This window comes from Boleophthalmus pectinirostris, unplaced genomic scaffold, assembly GCF_026225935.1.
Source record: "Boleophthalmus pectinirostris isolate CB_2022bp ecotype Guang Dong unplaced genomic scaffold, ASM2622593v1 HiC_scaffold_19, whole genome shotgun sequence".
Lineage (NCBI taxonomy): Eukaryota > Metazoa > Chordata > Actinopteri > Gobiiformes > Gobiidae > Boleophthalmus > Boleophthalmus pectinirostris.
Window position 1 is genome coordinate 40,083,953 of NW_026571140.1, and position 16,869 is coordinate 40,100,821.

Consider the following 16,869-nt stretch of genomic DNA (forward strand, 5'->3'; position numbering starts at 1 on the left):
GTTTAGTCCTGTAGTCCTGGTAGTCCTGGTTCAATCCTGGTCCTGGTTCAATCCTGGTTCAATCCTGGTTCAGTCCTCCTGTTTTAGTCCTGTTTTAGTCCTGGTTCAGTCCTCCTGTTTTAGTCCTGTTTTAGTCCTGGTTCAGTCCTGGTTCAGTCCTGGTTCAGTCCTGGTTCAGTCCTGGTTCAGTCCTCCTGTTTTAGTCCTGTTTTAGTCCGACATCGTTGTTTAAGTCACATAAACGGGAAACATTCCGTTATCCGTTTTTACCATTTTTCATTTAAAAACAAAATCAAAAACTGAAAAAACAAATCGTTACCTGTTTTTTCCATTTTCTTATTTTTGTTTTTATTTTGAAAAACAAATGAACAATACACAGATTCTCCAGATTTGTTTTTGACTCGGTAAAAACATCGTAACATGACTTTAAACCTCACAAGAGTCAGTTTTGTGTCACGTAATATTGAACCTTTAAAATTTTTACACATTAAAAGTTTAAATTTCCAGATGTAAAATAAAACACCAGCACGTCAAACAGCGCCGGTGCCCCGCTCTCCTCTGCCCCCTCTTCCCCGTCTCTGTGCCCCCCTCGGCCTCAGACCCTCAGTCCGGGTTCACCGAGGCCACGTCTGAACCAGGAGTTTTCCACTGTTATGAAATACTGCAGCGCTCTGGTCTCGATTCAACTATTATTGTTCCAGTCTGTTTCAAATCAAGCTGCTCCGGATAAGGACACAAAGGATCTGCTCAAACATTTCACTCTTTAAAACCGTTTCACTGTCGGGGAAAAAAAGCAGCAAAACACGACAATGTAAAGACGAAGACGAGGAGTAAAGTGCACGTGTCTGAATCTGTGTCACTCGTTTTTCAAAATAAAACTAAAAATAAGAAAACAAATTAACTATTTTCTTTATTATTTGTTCTCCAAAACCAGTCCCGATCTTAGTTTCGGTCCCCATCCCGGTCCCGGTCCCGGTCCTGTTCCCAGTCCTGTTCCCGGTCCCAGTGCCGGTCTTAGTCCCGGTCTCGGTCCTGGTCTTGTTCCCGGTCTCGGTCTTGGCTCCAGTCTAGGTCCCGGTCCCAGTCCTGGTATCGGTCTCGGTCCCGGTATCGGTATCGGTCTCGGTCCCAGTCCCAGTCCCGGTCTTGTTCCTGGTCTCGGCTCCAGTCTAGGTCCCGGTCCCGGTCCCGGTCTCGGCTCCAGTCTAGTCCCGGTCCCGGTCCCGGTCTCGGCTCCAGTCTAGGTCCCGGTCTCTCGGTCCCGGTCCCGGTCCGGCTCCAGTCAGCTTCCAGTCTAGGTCCCGGTCCCAGTCCCAGTCCCGGTCTTAGTCCTGGTCTCGGTCTCAGTCCCGGCCTTGTTCCCGTTCCCCAGTCCTGTTCCCAGTCTCGGTCTCGTTCCCGATCTCGGCTCCAGTCTAGGCCCCGGTCGTGTTCCCGTTCCCCAGTCCTGTTCCCAGTCTCGGTCCTGTTCCCGGTCCGGTCTCGTCCCGGTTCGGTCTCGTTCCCGGTCTCGTCTCGGTTCGTCTCAGTCCCGTCCGTTCTCGTCCTGTTCCCGGTCTCAGTCCCGGTCTCAGTCTTTGTCTGTTCCCTGTCTAAGTCCCGGTCTCGGTTCCGGTCTGGTCCTGGACCTGGACCTGGTTTAATCCTGGTCCAGTCCTGGTTCAGCCCGTTATCAGTTTTTTCCATTTTCCATTTAAACACAAAATTGAAAACCGAAAAAACAAATCATTATCTGTTTTTTCATTTTGATTTTAGAGACAAATAGGGAAAGAAAACAGTTACTTTTTCATTTTCTTATTTTTAGTTTTATACTGAAAAACACAAACAAATAACACACAGATTTACACGATCTCTTTTAGTACCGTGAAACAAAACAACACTTCTGTCTAAGTCTAAAAACCCAACTCCTGTCTCCATTGTTCATTGTTCCCGAGCGCGTCCAGCAGAGGGCGCCCCACGTCACCCCTCTGTACATACAGCTGTGTTTAACCGCGGTACGTCACTTCTTTATGTCATCTAATCGCCGCGTGTGTCAGAGGGAGTCAGCGGGAGACAGTTGGTGCCCGAGGTCCTGCTCCTCTGCCTCATCGTTTCTCCGGAGCCGTTTTACTCAGAGCGCTCGGAAAAAAAAAAAAAACAAAAAAAAACAATGGCGTGTTGTGACATTGGTACAGAAGAAGCAGCAGCATTCCTGGCATTACACAAGAGGCACACTGCAAAACGCGATGCCTGGTTAAAGGTGCACTGCTTAACTTTTGTGTTGTCTGCTTGTTTCTATGGATACGACCCTTAACTCTTTTATTTATCAACCTATATGCGATAAAAATGTGTTTTTTAATCACGTTTACGCAAATATTTACTGAAGAAACACAGTCATAGTTAAAGGTCTACTGTAAAACTTGTCGTTGCTTTGTCTAGAATGTTCCGCAGTGTGACTTTAAACTTGCGTTTATTCAATTACAGGTGGTTTTACAGCGCAAAAATACCTAAAAAAAAAAAAAAAAAACAGGCGTTCTGACTGTGAGCGGCATCGCCTCTCCACAGATCTGACCTGTAACTTGGTCTGCTTTGGTCTCCATGGAGATATAAAGGTTTAAAGCCATACTGTGGAACATTCCAGACAAAGTGATAGAGAAAGCAAAACAAATAAACTGTTTTCTTTAGTATTTGTCTCCAAAACCAGTCCCGATTTCAGTCCCGGTCTCAGTCCCGGTCTCAGTCCCCGGTCTCGGTCTCGGTCCCCGGTCCCGGTCTCGGTCCCCGGTCTCGGTCCCCGGTCTCGGTCCCCGGTCTCAGTCCCCGGTCTCGGTCCCCGGTCTCGGTCTCAGTCCCCGGTCTCCCGGTCTCAGTCCCGGTCTCAGTCCCGGTCTCAGTCCCCGGTCTCGGTCCCCGGTCTCGGTCCCCGGTCTCAGTCCCGGTCTCGGTCTCAGTCCCGTTCCCCGGTCTCAGTCGGTCCGGTCCTCAGTCTCGGTCAGTCCCGGTCTCAGTCCCCGGTCTCAGTCCCCGGTCTCAGTCTCCCCGGTCTCGGTCCCCGGTCCCTCGGTCCCCGTCCGGTCTCGGTCCCGGTCCGTCGGTCTCGGTCTCAGTCCCCGGTCTCCCGGTCTCAGTCCCCGGTCTCAGTCGGTCTCAGTCCCCGGTCTCGGTCAGTCCCGGTCTCAGTCCCCGGTCTCAGTCCCAGTCTCGGTCCCCGGTCTCGGTCCCGGTCTCAGTCCCCGGTCTCAGTCCCCGTCCAGTCCCGTCCCGGTCTCAGTCTCGGTCCCGGTCCCCGGTCCCGTCCGGTCCCGTCCCGGTCTCAGTCCCGGTCTCCAGTCGTCCCGGTCTCAGTCTCAGTCCCGTTCCCGGTCTCAGTCTCAGTCCCGGTCTCAGTCCCGTCCCCGGTCTCAGTCCCGTTCCCGGTCTCAGTCCCGTCCCCGGTCTCAGTCCCGTTCCGCGACGCCTGGTTAAAGGTGCACTGCGTAACTTTTGTGTTGTCTGCTTGTTTCTATGGATACGGCCCTTAACTCTTTTATTTATCAACTTACTTGCGATAAAAATACGTGTTTTTTACTCACGTTTACGCAAATATTTACTGAAGAAACACGGTCACAGTTAAAGATCCACTGTGTAACTTGTCGTTGCTTTGTCTGGAATGTTCCGCAGTGTGACTTTAAACGCTTCTACGCTGCGTTTATTCAATTACAGGTGGTTTTAGAGCGCAAAAATACGCAGAAAAACAGGCCTCTCCACAGATCTGACCTGCAAGCTTGGTCTCGTTTGGTGTCCGTGAAGATAGAAAGGTTTAAAGCCGTACTGTGGATCATTCCAGACAAAGCGATAAAGAAAAAAGCGTTTGACGTTTGGACACTCCGCAATCCGTGTATAGTTTTTTTTTCCAATATAAAACTAAAAATAAGAAAATGAAAAAACAACAACAAATTTCTTCATTATTTGTCTCCAAAACTAAAATGAAAACACAGATAATGTTTAGTTTTTTCAGTTTTCAGGTTTTGTGTTTAAATGAATAATGGATCAGGACTAAACCAGGACTAAACCAGGACTGAACACTGTCGGGTGATCAGGACTGAGACCGGGACCAGACCAGGACTGAGACTGGGACTGAGACCGGGACTGAGAACCGGTTAAATCCTGGTTTAGTCCTGGTTCAGTCCTGGTTCAGTCCTGGTTCAGTCCTGGTTCAGTCCTGGTTCAGTCCTGGTTCAGTCCTGGTTCAGTCCTGGTTGAGACCTGGTTGAGACCTGGTTGAGACCTGGTTGAGACCTGGTTGAGACCTGTTTCAGTCTTGGTTTAGATCTAGTTTAGATCTAGTTTAAATCTGGTTTAGATCTGGTTTAAACCTGGTTTAGACCCGGTTCAATCCCGGTTCAGTCCTGGTTCAGTCCGGTTGAGACCTGGTTGAGACCTGGTTGAGACCTGGTTGAGACCTGTTTCAGTCTTGGTTTAGATCTAGTTTAGATCTAGTTTAAATCTGGTTTAAATCTGGTTTAAACCTGGTTTAGACCCGGTTCAGTCCTGGTTCAGTCCTGGTTCAGTCCGGCATCGCGGTTTAGGTCAGATCCGTTATTGTTTTTTTCCATTATTCATTTAAACCCAAAATCAAAAACAGAAAAAAATTAATCGTTATCTTTTTTTTTTTTTCATTTTGGTTTTGGAGACAAATAATGAAGTTTTTCCATTTTCTTATTTTTAGTTTTATTTTGAAAAACAAATGAACGAATGACACACAGATTCTCCACCAGAAAAGTTAAAATTACTTAAAGAACATTTGACTTTATTTTCAAATTTTCAACTTGACGAGTAAAATTATCCACCAATGGAACAAGTGTTTTTTTCTTAATTAAAGCAACATTTGATTTTGTTTCTTATTTTAAGTGCAAAAAGTTGTTATTTTTCTTATCTTAAAAGTGTCACAAGCTGCATAATTTTACTCGTCAAGTGAAATTGACTAAAATCCTGGTAAAAATTTCATCTTAACTCAGCCAGACTTTAGTTTTTGCAGTGCACATGCTCAGGTGTTTGAGTAACACGGTTTTACGGGCCGCGTCTCATTTCTCCTTCCTCGCTTCCTTCTCCTCGTTTCCTCTCCTCGATTCTGCAGGAAACGGGTGAGGAAGTCCCACAGTCCCACCCACAGAGAAGAACGTTTGATTCTTTTCTCTGGCGTCTGCTCCTGGAGGTTTCTACTCGGGTTTTACTCCTTCCTTTCGCGGTTTTCTTCGGGGACAAAACTCTTAATACGACAGGTTTGATTGACAGCTGAAAAACGGAGGATCGAGGCGAGGGAAGCGAAGAAAGAGAAATGAGACGTGGCCCAAGTTTCCGTTCATAGTTTTAGACTCTTGGAGGAGCACAGATGGAAAAAAAGAGTTTACGGTGCAATGCTGAGAGATAAAATTCAACAGAAGAGAACCTGATAATGTGTATTTGTTGTTGTATTTGAATAAAATAATAAAAAATATATATTTAGCTGAGACATTTAACTACAGAATTCCACAGATCTTACATTTTGTTTATAGACGACATCAATTATATGAGGTAAGAAAATAAGATGGAGTGTAGCGTATTAATCTGTGTATCATTCGTTCATTCGTTTCTCAATATAAAACCAAAAATAAGAAAACGAACAAACAACAGTTTTCTTCATTATTTGTCTCCAAAAACAAAATGAAAAAAACTGATATCGATTCGTTTTTTCAGTTTTTGATTTTGTGTTTAAATGAAAAATGGAAAAAATGGATAACGACCGTTTCCTGTTTACGTGACTTCCGTGACTGCGATGCCGACTTTTGCACTGCGTACGGACTGAACCAGGACTGATCCAGGACTGATCCAGGTCTGAGACCAGACCAGGACCAGAGCAGGACCAGAGCAGGACCAGAGCAGGACCAGAGCGGGACCAGAGTGGGACCAGAGTGGACTCCAAGCTTTGACTCCGAGCCTCCGCAGGGTCCGAGCCTCAGCTTTGAGCTCCGGCCCTGCCGTGGGCTCTGAGCCTCCGGCCTGGTCCTGCTCTGGTCCCGGTCTGGTCCCGGACCTGGTCCATTTGAACTAAAAGCTCTTAGTTCGGTTCATTTTCGTTGGTGTGAAAGCGTCAATCGGATGTTTTGCACCACCTCGGAACCAGTCGTGGTTCTTGAGTGTGGAGGACCGGAGCAGCCCGTCCGGACCTGTAGTCCACAGAACATTCTCACTTTCCCCGCACGGAACCAGCACACAGATGATGACACGGAACCACTCGGAACACTGGTCTCGGTCTCAGTCCCACTCTGGTGTCCCACTCTGGTCCCGGTCTCAGTCCCACTCTGGTCCCGGTCTCAGTCCCACTCTGGTCCCGGTCTCAGTCCCACTCTGGTCCCGGTCTGGTCTCGGACCTGGATCAGTTCTGGCTCAGTCCGTATTCAGTGCAAAAATCCGGCATCGCAGTCACAGAAGTCACGGAAACAGCTGTTATCCGTTTTTTCCATTCTTCATTTAAACACAAAATCGAAAACTGAAAAAAGGAATCGTTATCTGTTTTTTCATTTTGGTTTTGGAGACAAATAATGAAGAAAACTGTTGTTTTGTTTTCATATTTTTGGTTTTATATTGAACAACGAATGAACGAATGACACATGGATTCGTATAAAAGTGAAATAAGTTAAATATATGTTACTATAAATGCCAAAATCAGCTCTTTAAACATGTTCTTCGGGAGACGGGACCAGTCTCGTGCCACAGAAAATGATCCACATGAGAATATTTTTCGTGCTTTTACATTTGGATTGGATAAAAAATAGAGTAACAGAGTTGGCGAGTTACATTTTTGAGAAGCTGTAATCCAAAAAAGCAGAAATATTAAATAAAGAAAAACAAAAATGGTGAGCCCAAAATTTGAAACTGGATTGTACAATTTTTATTATAAACAATGTCAAAATCTCATCTCGTCTTGTTCTCGTGTCTCGTTTTGTGGAAATTGTATCTGGTCCCGCTCCTACGGTCTACACGCTGGACTCTCGCCCTGAATCTGAGGGTCACTCACAAACGAAGCCAAACTCAACAAAGTGAAAACCTCCAAAAATGATTTCTAAATTTGTCAAAACTTTCACAGAGTCTGGAAAAGAGATCTCCTCCAGAAGAACACAGCAGAGGTCTGATACAGAGACACAGCAGGAGAGGAAACGTATGGGTTTAACTTTACTGACTTTAAGGTCTATAGACAGAAAAAACTGGAGGGTTAAAATATCAGAGTTGTTTTTGTGTTACCGTATTTTCTGCACTATTAGACACTCTGGATTATAAGGCGCACTGTCATTAAATGGTCTATTTTCGAACTTTTTTCACAAATAAACCACACTGGACTTTAAAGGAAACACAACAGTGTGATGGGTGAGTGGTTTTGTTTGTTTGTTCGTTCACGGTGACTCTGGGCTTTGTTCAGTTGTGGCGTGTAGGGAGGTGCTGTCTGGGACCAACGGATTGTCGGCGTGTTCGCAGTGACTCAGTTGTTCAGTCGTGTCTAGAAGTGGCACATCGCGCTCGCTTTTTCGGTTCGTTCCTCCGTTCCGTTCCTCGTTGGCGTGGAGTGATGAGTCCGTGTGTGTTTGCGTGTTCTGCGGGTGGTGCGGCTTTGTAGTTTAATGAAGTCGTGCTGGGACACCAGAGTGGATTCGTGTACAGGACGCTCTGGATTTTGGGGTGCGCGGTCGTTTTTTGATGGGTTAGAGGCTTAAGAGCGCGTCTAAAAGCCCGGAAAATACGGTATTTTAACTATCTGAAAGTTAAATGAGAGTTCGAGTTGGGTTTATTAGCCCATTAGAGTTGATATGGTTCAAGTTAATTCAGCTTCTTTAAGTGTTAATTTGGCTCCTCCCACCCACCACTTCAAACTCCTGTAAGAGAAGACCAGTTTAAACCACTTTTGTGAATAATTTCATCTTTTACAATGTTTTAAAGAAGACTAGAAAAGCACTCAGAGAGCGCAGACCTCCGCCAAGGACTACAGTCCCCCTCATATTAATTGTGTTTTCCATAAATATTTGTCTCGTATCTTTCAGTTTGGAATATGAAAGAGGATCCCATTGTCCATCCCTGAGTCAAATTTCATGGGGTTTGGTCCATAATTAACCGAGATATTGAGAAACAAAATTTTGGCCCCATTTACCACAATGTTAACTAAAATTTCAAAGTGATCCAGAATCCAGGATTTCTTCCGGATCACCCCCAAAATGAAATCAGTTCTTCCTTTTCCCATTTCCAACAAATCCTGAAAATTTCATCAAAATCGGTCCATAACTTTTTGAGTTATGTTGCTAAAAGGCAAACAAACAAACAGACAAACGCCGGTAAAAACATAACCTCCTTGGCGGAGGTAATAAAGGCTTTACATGCACTGACTGTGTTTTTTTTTTTTTACAGTGTACCTTATTTTTTTTTTCACAGTGTGTAGTTACTACTCACCAATATGTTAAATGAACTAAAATAACACTTCTGTGTGTTGTTTAACTAAATCAGGATAACAGGAACTTCCAGCGTTACTTAATTAACATTTCCAAAAATGTTATTTTAAGTCTAGAACAGATTGGACTCATGTAACCCCTGAGAAAATGTTAAATATTTATTCTGAGTCAGTTTTAACACTCCACTTTTTGCTGTGCGTGGTGCAATATTGAGATAAAATTCAATGGAAAAGAAGCTGATAAAGTTGTTGTGTTGAAATTGCCACGATACTAAAATTTCAACCTCAGTTTTGATATTAAGGAATAGACTTGATACTTAATACTGATTAAAATATCACAATAAGAATAAAAACACTTTCTTTAGACAACAGAAAGTGATTTTCAACATTTAATCATAGTAGTTTTTTATATTAACCACGTGGCCTTAATAATCAAGCCTTGCACTTGTAATGCACTTTCACTCCACACAATGATACAAAGATACTATTGTAGTCACAGCTGCCCTGGGGAAAACTGACAGAAGTGAGGCTGTCAATCTGCACCATCAGACCACCAACCAAACACTCACTCACACACACCACTTTCACACGAGGGAATGTGGTCAAGTGTCCTGCCTTGTTTCACTTGTTTCTGACACAGCTTCTCCAGAAATGCATCTCGTCACGTCAGCACACAAACCCTTATTTTGTCCTGACCACGTCTAAACACCAGGAAAAAATCTCACAAGATCATTTTTCTCATGTGTGCACAAACTTGTGGCCTTTGTGTCTTGCGAGATGTTGCCACAGTAAATATACACATACATACACAAATAAACACAAAGCTAAAAAAAAAGTGACTCACCACGTCTTTCTGGAAGTAGATGAGAGCTCCGGCCGCGATCTGAGCGATGAGGATCAGCAGGAGGCAGGTGAAATACTGAAAATAAGAAGTCAAATAAGAAAATAAGACGACCAATAACTATAACTATTATTCTTAACTGTCATAGACACGTAGACACCGCATTTTTTGGACCATGAGTCGCACTTTTTTTCATGGTTTGGGTGTTTCCTGTGACTTAGGCCACGTTCAGTCTGCAGGGCTTAACGCTCAATTCAGATTTTTTTGTGAAATCTGATGTCTTTGCGAGGTCGTTCACATTTCCAATTAAATGTGACTTGTATGTGACTCCAGTGTGAACAGTAAACGGCCCAAAAGTGTCCCACATGTGACACTGGAGACACGACGACGTCAACCGCAGCGAGCGTCTCTGTGTTTACAGAAGTTGTCCAAACGTGGACGCGAACACTGAGTACCTGGAGATTTTAAAGTTCCTCTCGTACCAGAGCCAGAACATGAACAACTTGTTTTAAGGAGGACATTGAGAAGGAGAAGGACGAGGTTTTTGGTCGTGGTGTTTTGTGGGACAGCGGCAGCGACGTCCGTTGAAAGGAACGTGTGGATGTGGAGACGGAGCCAAGAGTGGTGAGTGGTGATGTGCTTCACTTCAGTCACACGGAGTTCATTAACAATTTTTGCCTACTTCAGCGCAGAATAGTGACGTCTGTGGCTTGTTGACAGTGTTGGGGAATAACAGATTACATGTACCAGAGTTATGTAATCAAATTATGAGTAACTGTATTCGGTTACAGTTACTGTTTCAATGAGTGGTAATTAGATTACAGTTACTTTGTTGAAATAAATGGATTACAGGGAGGTATTTTCCGTTTTCACATTTTGGGCTAAACCAGGACTAAAAGCAGGACTAAAGCAGGACTAAACTAGGACTTAACACTATGACACCTAACAGTAGGTGGACATAATTTCAGGCAGCAGTGATCTCATATAGAAATCATTTCTCTATCAATAATATTTTTTATATGCGTAAGTAAAGACGGGGCTTTTCATTTTCTTTTAGCAGACAAAACAAAACATCTTATGTTAAGATTTCCTGGTCTTTGCTTCTCTACAGCAAACAGTTGCTTATTCATGGAGACTTGGGCTCAACCCACAATTTGAAGAGAACAAACAAGAATTTTCAGGATGTGGTTGATACATTCGTGTAGTTTTAAAAAGCACGACAATATCAAGTAATCCAAAGTATTCAGATTACGTTACTCACTTTAAGTAATTTAATGGATTTTGTTACAAACTACATTTTGGGGTATGTAATCTGTAATCTGTAGGGGATTACATTTAAAAGTAAACTTCCCAACACTGCTTGTTGATAACGTGTAGGTGGATGAATGCACTTTGGCCGTTCAGACTGAAGTCACATGTCAAAAGATCAGGTATGTATCGGTTTCAGGAGCACATATCCAAGTGTCCTGGGTCGCGTTTGAAAAAATCGGATCTGTGTCGTTCAGACTGTCATTAAAAGATCAGATACAGGTCACATAGGGGCCAAAAAATCGGATTTGGGTCACTTCAGGCTGCAGTGTGAATGTAGCCTATGTCTCTAAGTGAATTTTCTGTGCACTCACCAGGCCGAGCAGACAGCGGACTTCGTAGATGGCTCCCAAACATCCCACGAACCCCATGAGCATCGAGAATCCCCCGACTCCGATCAGGATGTAGCAGGCCACTTTCACCGCCGTGGAGTCATCTGCTAAACACACAGGACATGACGAGTTACAACGACACGCTGGACTAATCATTTCACTAAAAACACAACACGTAAGATCGTTATTTTTCAAGATTTCCAATTTGACTTCCAGGTTGGAAATCGTGATATCGCATTTGGGAATTTCATAGCTGTTACCTAATAGTCATATTGTTTACTATACCAATGCCAAAACTCCTTAAATGTACACAGAAATTTATTTTTGTCAAATAACAATATATCAAAACTACTTTATTTTGATGAAATTATGTTTAAAGTAACAGAGAAATATGTTTTAGAAGCAGAATCAGGCCAGTGCACGTCAATGGTCAGTTATCCAGGCACTAAAAACAGTCTTACCCACTCCACAAAACGCCCGAAGAAAATCTCTTATTACACCAGACTGTCCATGTGAATGTCTGTGTCGACAGAATAATTTGAGAAGTAAAACCAACCTTGCATTTGAAGGATTTATGTCCGAGCAGCAGCGGTGAGTTGTTGCTTTGCCTGTCTTACCGGCAAAGCAAAATTCCACCGCTGCTGAAAAAAAAATCGTCCCTCAACATTCGACGATTCATGAGACGCAAGGTTAGTTTTATTTCATACATTATTCTATCGACACAGACATTTACATGGATGTTCTGGTGTAATAATAGATTTTCTTCGGGTGTTTTGTGGAGTGGGTAAGACTGTTTTTAGTGTCAGGAGAACTATGACCATTGACATGCACTAGTCTAACACCAGCGACTTCTGCAAATACAAGGACTGGATGGAATATGTAAAAAATTGTCTCCACACGTCTCCAACACTCTAGAAACAAGCCCAAACACAGATCGCCCCTAAAGCGCGGTACGTTTGTCCAGTGTGAGCGCAATCGGACCGTGCTCAGGGGCAGCACGGATGGGACTTCAGCCCGGATGGAGGAGGTGGGACAAAGCACGGCACGGTTACTCATGCACACGCCCAACTTTACTATACGAGAACTGTCAGGTACGCAGATGTTACTCATACAAGGAAAACTGTGAATAAAATCCAGATACAGAAGTTTAGCTGCCTCTCGTCTCTGACTGTCATCACTGCTCCACACTGTTTTTATCTCCAGAAACTCACAGAAAAGCATGTATCATTAAAGAACGCACATCAGAATCAGTATTTAATAGATATTTTTGCCGCTAATACCATATTTTCCGCACTATTAGACGCTCTGGATTATAAGACGTCATTAAATGGTCTATTTTCGAACTTTTTTCACAAATAAACCACACCGGACTTTAAAGGAAACACAACAGTGTGATGGGTGAGTAGTTTTGTTTGTTTGTTCGTTCACGGTGACTCTGGGCTTTGTTCAGTTGTGGCGTGTAGGGAGGTGCTGTCTGGGACCAACGGATTGTCGGCGTGTTCGCAGTGACTCAGTTGTTCAGTCGTGTCTAGAAGCGGCACGTTGCGCTCGCTTTTTCGGTTCGTTCCTCCGTTCCGTTCCTCGTCGGCGTGGAGTGATGAGTGTGTCTGTGGGTGTGTTTCGCTGTGCGGTCGCTGTCTGCTCCGTGTGTGTTTGCGTGTTCTGCGGGTCGGGCGCTCTGGATTGTGAGGTGCGCGGTCTTTTTTTTTGATGCGGTTAGAGGCTTAAGAGCGCGTCTAATAGCCCGGAAAATACGGTAGATATTTTCTCCACTAAAAGCATGAGCACATGTAAACAAACCGCTCCGTGTGATGACGTCACTGGGCCATGACACGGTTCTAAAGTCCTCGTGTGAGTGCGCCCTAGGAAATGACGTTCCATGTCCAAAGCTCCAGACTGTCCCTTTAAACATATCCATCCAGCGAGGAGAAAATTCAGTTTATCGACTGGACAAGACGTTTCGCACTCATCCAAGCTGCGAAACGTCTTCAACCAAACTAACTTTTGTCCAGTCGATAAACTGAATTTTCTCCTCGCCGTGGATTCTACCTGGACGACTGAGGGATTCTTCACACAAATCCATCCAGCGTTTATTCATTACGGGCGTTTCTTTTGCTCAAAAACCCAATAATTCCTTCTGTGAATAGGGGCGCCTCTCCGCAGATCTGACCTGTAATGTAGAGTAATGCTGTAACCTGCTCGTCTCCCTCATGATAAATACAGTAGGTTTAATCTGTACTGTGGAACATTCTAGACCAGGGGTGGGCAAACTACGGACCGGGGGCCATATGCGGCCCTTTAATCTTCTTAATCCGGCCCGCCGAACTTGATAATATTCAGTGTTTTTCAAAGTCATTTCAATAAATAGTAAATATTGTGGGACCTGAAAGACAGAGATTTTGTTATAATGCATTGTAATGATTTTCAATTGTGCGATATTTCAATTATTTTGTTATTTTTTTCTCTTATGAAGTGGATTACCAAAAAACTCCATCCATCTGCTCCTGGTCCGGCCCTTCTGTCAAACTTTAAAACCCTTTGTGGCCCGTGAGTCAAAAAGTTTGCCCACCCCTGCTCTAGACAAAGCAATAACATTTCCATGAAGACAGTGCACTTTTAAGAGTTTCAATGCCAAAAATCAGAGCTGCAAAATCTAAACTAAACTTGAGTTGCCGCATTTATCAAAATCACAAAGCTACTATTACTTAGACAATAGAACGCTTTCTGCAAAGGAACAAAATATCCTGTGTTTTTATAAAAGACTTCGCCGTCCCCTGTCGTTTAGCCAATTGTTAAAACTCCAGCAGTCTCAACAGAATCCCATTTTCTAAACAAATATTGAAAATCTAATCACAAATTTCTCCTGATGCTCGCCAGAAAAACTATAATATCAAAATGGGTCAGTAATGGGGTCACTTCTGTCCAAATGTGGAAGAATTTAATATCTGAGATGGCGACTTTAGAACGGTTAAGATATTGTTTTAGTGGTAAATATCTTTGAAAACTGTTTGAAAATTAAAACTGTAATGGAATAATATTGATTCCACTTTGTTATAGCTGCTGCATTTAATCGGGATGTAATGATATCCGAATCTCACGGTACGATATTTATTGGGATATTTTTGTAGATGGGACACTTTTTTGCTTTTGAAATACCTGGAAAAGATTTTGGTGTGAATTATTTCCTTCAGAATCCCAAGAATTCAAGTAAAAAACATATTTCTTCATCTTGTCTGCGCTGAAATGAATCATGGGAAATGTAGTTCCTGATGTTTATAAGCTGTTGCTACTAAAAAAAAAACCATGGATTTAAGTAAAGGAACTTGTGATTCGATGTATTGTGACAGCCAATGAAATTACTGAGAGACTTTTGACGATACGATATCACGATATTTTGGTTATTGTTACATCTGTAGCATTTAATATAGTTTATTTCATAGAATTATTATACTATTAATTTGTTGATGTAACATGCTGTACTGTGCTGTTGTTTGTATAAATTAAAGGGATAGTTTGAAATTTTGGACATAGGACCTCATTTCCTAGTGAGCCAGAGTGTTGGAGACGTGTGTGGAGGTCACTGGTGTTAGACTAGTGCAGGGGTGTCAAACTCATTTTGGTCCGGGGGCCGTATCCAGCCGACTTTGATCCCAAAGGGGCCGGGTCAGAAAACTCATGGCATATAAACCCCAAAAATAACAATAAGTTCAAATATTTGTGCAGAGAAACGCAAATCTGTTACAGAAATCTTTTTTAATTGATGAACTCTTTTTTTTACAAAATATTATAATATTATGAACAACCTAAAACTTTAAGAAAAATTTCAACACAATGTTTTAACATGAACTTGTATGCAAATAGGAATAAGTCCATTTTTCTCATGTTTGGACATTTTGTTGATGAGGGTGTCACGGTCAACAGTCAAAACGATCGTCCTTTAAGAGCGTTTGGAAAGAGACAAGTTCTTCATTTGTGCTGCTCTGGTGGGAGGGGCCACGTACAGAGGCGCTGGAGACGCTGCTATGCTGAGCGGTGCAGAAAATTACCAATATTTTAATAGAAAATATAATTAAAATATTTTAGTAGAAAATCACCCAAGGGCCACATTAAAGGTCTTGGAGGGCCGGATGTGGCCCCCGGGCCTTATGTTTGACACCTGTGGACTAGTGCATGTCAATGTCCATAGTTCTCCTGCCACTAAAAACAATCTTACCCACTCCACAAAACACCCAAAGAAAAACTATTATTACACCAGACTGTCCATGTAAATGTCTCTGTTGATGGAATAATGTTTGAAATAAAACCAACCTTGCATCACATGAATCTTCGCATGTTGAGGGACTATTTTCTCATATATCAGTCCGCCACTGTCGAGCTTCTATCAGGAAGTACAACTCACTGCTGCTGCTCAGACATAAATCCTTCAAATGCAACGTTGGTTTACTTCTAAAATCAACACAGACATTTACATGGACAGTCTGGTGTAATAATAGATTTGTTTTGGGTGTTTTGTGGAGTGGGTAAGTCTGTTTTTAGTGGCAGGAGAACTATGACCATTGACATGCACTAGTCTAACACCAGTGACCTCTGCAAATACAAGGACTGGATGGAATATTGAAAAAAGTGTCTCCACACGTCTCCAACACTCTGACTCACGAGGAAATGAGGAAATTCTCTTTAAAAAATACACAATAAAATTTTTTTAGTTTAGTTTATTTTATTTAACTTATTTGGTGTCATGCATGGACTTGTAAGACACATGAAACAATAAGCAGACAGATCACACATTAAATATAAAGTGTCCTCTTACGGAAGTCTCAGGTTTTCAGCACAAACTGAACTTGAAAACATTACCTTTAAACAAATACTCCAGTCTCTCCTCATCAGACTTCGCAAACAAACAGTAAGATACATTAGACAACAACTGACATGACATGAAACATGACAGAAAGGACAGTAGAACAGAAAACGCATTTCATTTTCAACGTCTTTTAAGTCAGACAGAGACACAGGGACTGAGTGGAAGTGTCCCGTCTCCCGAGCCAGAGACCCCCAATATAAAAAAAATAAATAAAGCATCAGGAAGGTGCTAAAAAAAGTCTAATCACAATTGCAATACTTGACAGAAATAATTATAATCAGCAAGTCTTACACAACATAATAAAAGAAAGTCAACACTGACACACTCCAGTTTTATTCTCGACTTGTTCTGTGTGTAGAGTCGGTGCCGGTGCTGTACAGTGGGTCTGGTGGACTGTTCCAGACACACACTGGGAGTTTTATTCCCATTTTACTTTCCAATGAATTTCACAGGCCAGAAAAATCAGAAGCCATTTACAATAATTCATCCTTTGATTTGTGAAACATGCTTTATCAGCTTTTGGCAAAAAAAAAAACCTCAACCTGGCTCAAAGAATTCAGTCTGTAGTTCAAGGTTTTTTCACTGCCACGCGTTTACTGAAACCTGAATTCAAAACTCTAAAAAAAAAAAAAAAATCTATATTTTAAATTGAGACTTTATTGATCCACAAGAGTAAAAAGTAAAAAGACAGAGACAGGTGCCAAATAAAGCATAATTATAGAAATATAAACGTACAAGTCAAACTAAAATTTTAAGATAAAAATAAAACATATAAAATCACCACTATACACAAGAGTAGGGAGTATTATCTGTTCCATAAGGGTGAGTTGTACAGTTGTAGGGAGTATTATCTGTTACATAAGGGTGAGTTGTACAGTTGTAGGGAGTATTATCCGTTACATAAGGGTGAGTTGTTGCACAGTTGTAGGGAGTATTATCTGTTACATAAGGGCGAGTTGTTGCACAGTTGTAGGGAGTATTATCTGTTACATAAGGGTGAGTTGTACAGTTGTAGGGAGTATTATCTGTTACATAAGGGCGAGTTGTTGTACAGTTGTAGGGAGTATTATCCGTTACATTAGGGTGAGTTGTTGTA

The 16,869-nt window shown here is 42.5% G+C and overlaps 1 protein-coding gene across 1 annotated transcript in view; it reads right to left on the bottom strand.

Annotated features, from left to right (window-relative positions):
- The window catches only part of LOC110168037 (CD82 antigen-like), a 97,444-nt gene that overhangs the window by 13,628 nt on the left and 66,947 nt on the right, over positions 1 to 16,869 (bottom strand). The window contains exons 4-5 of the mRNA XM_055154666.1: positions 10,895 to 11,016; positions 9,276 to 9,350 (exon numbers count right to left, since the gene is read on the bottom strand). Of these exons, the coding sequence (XP_055010641.1) occupies positions 9,276 to 9,350; positions 10,895 to 11,016 (197 nt within the window). The remainder of the gene's footprint in view (positions 1 to 9,275; positions 9,351 to 10,894; positions 11,017 to 16,869) is intronic.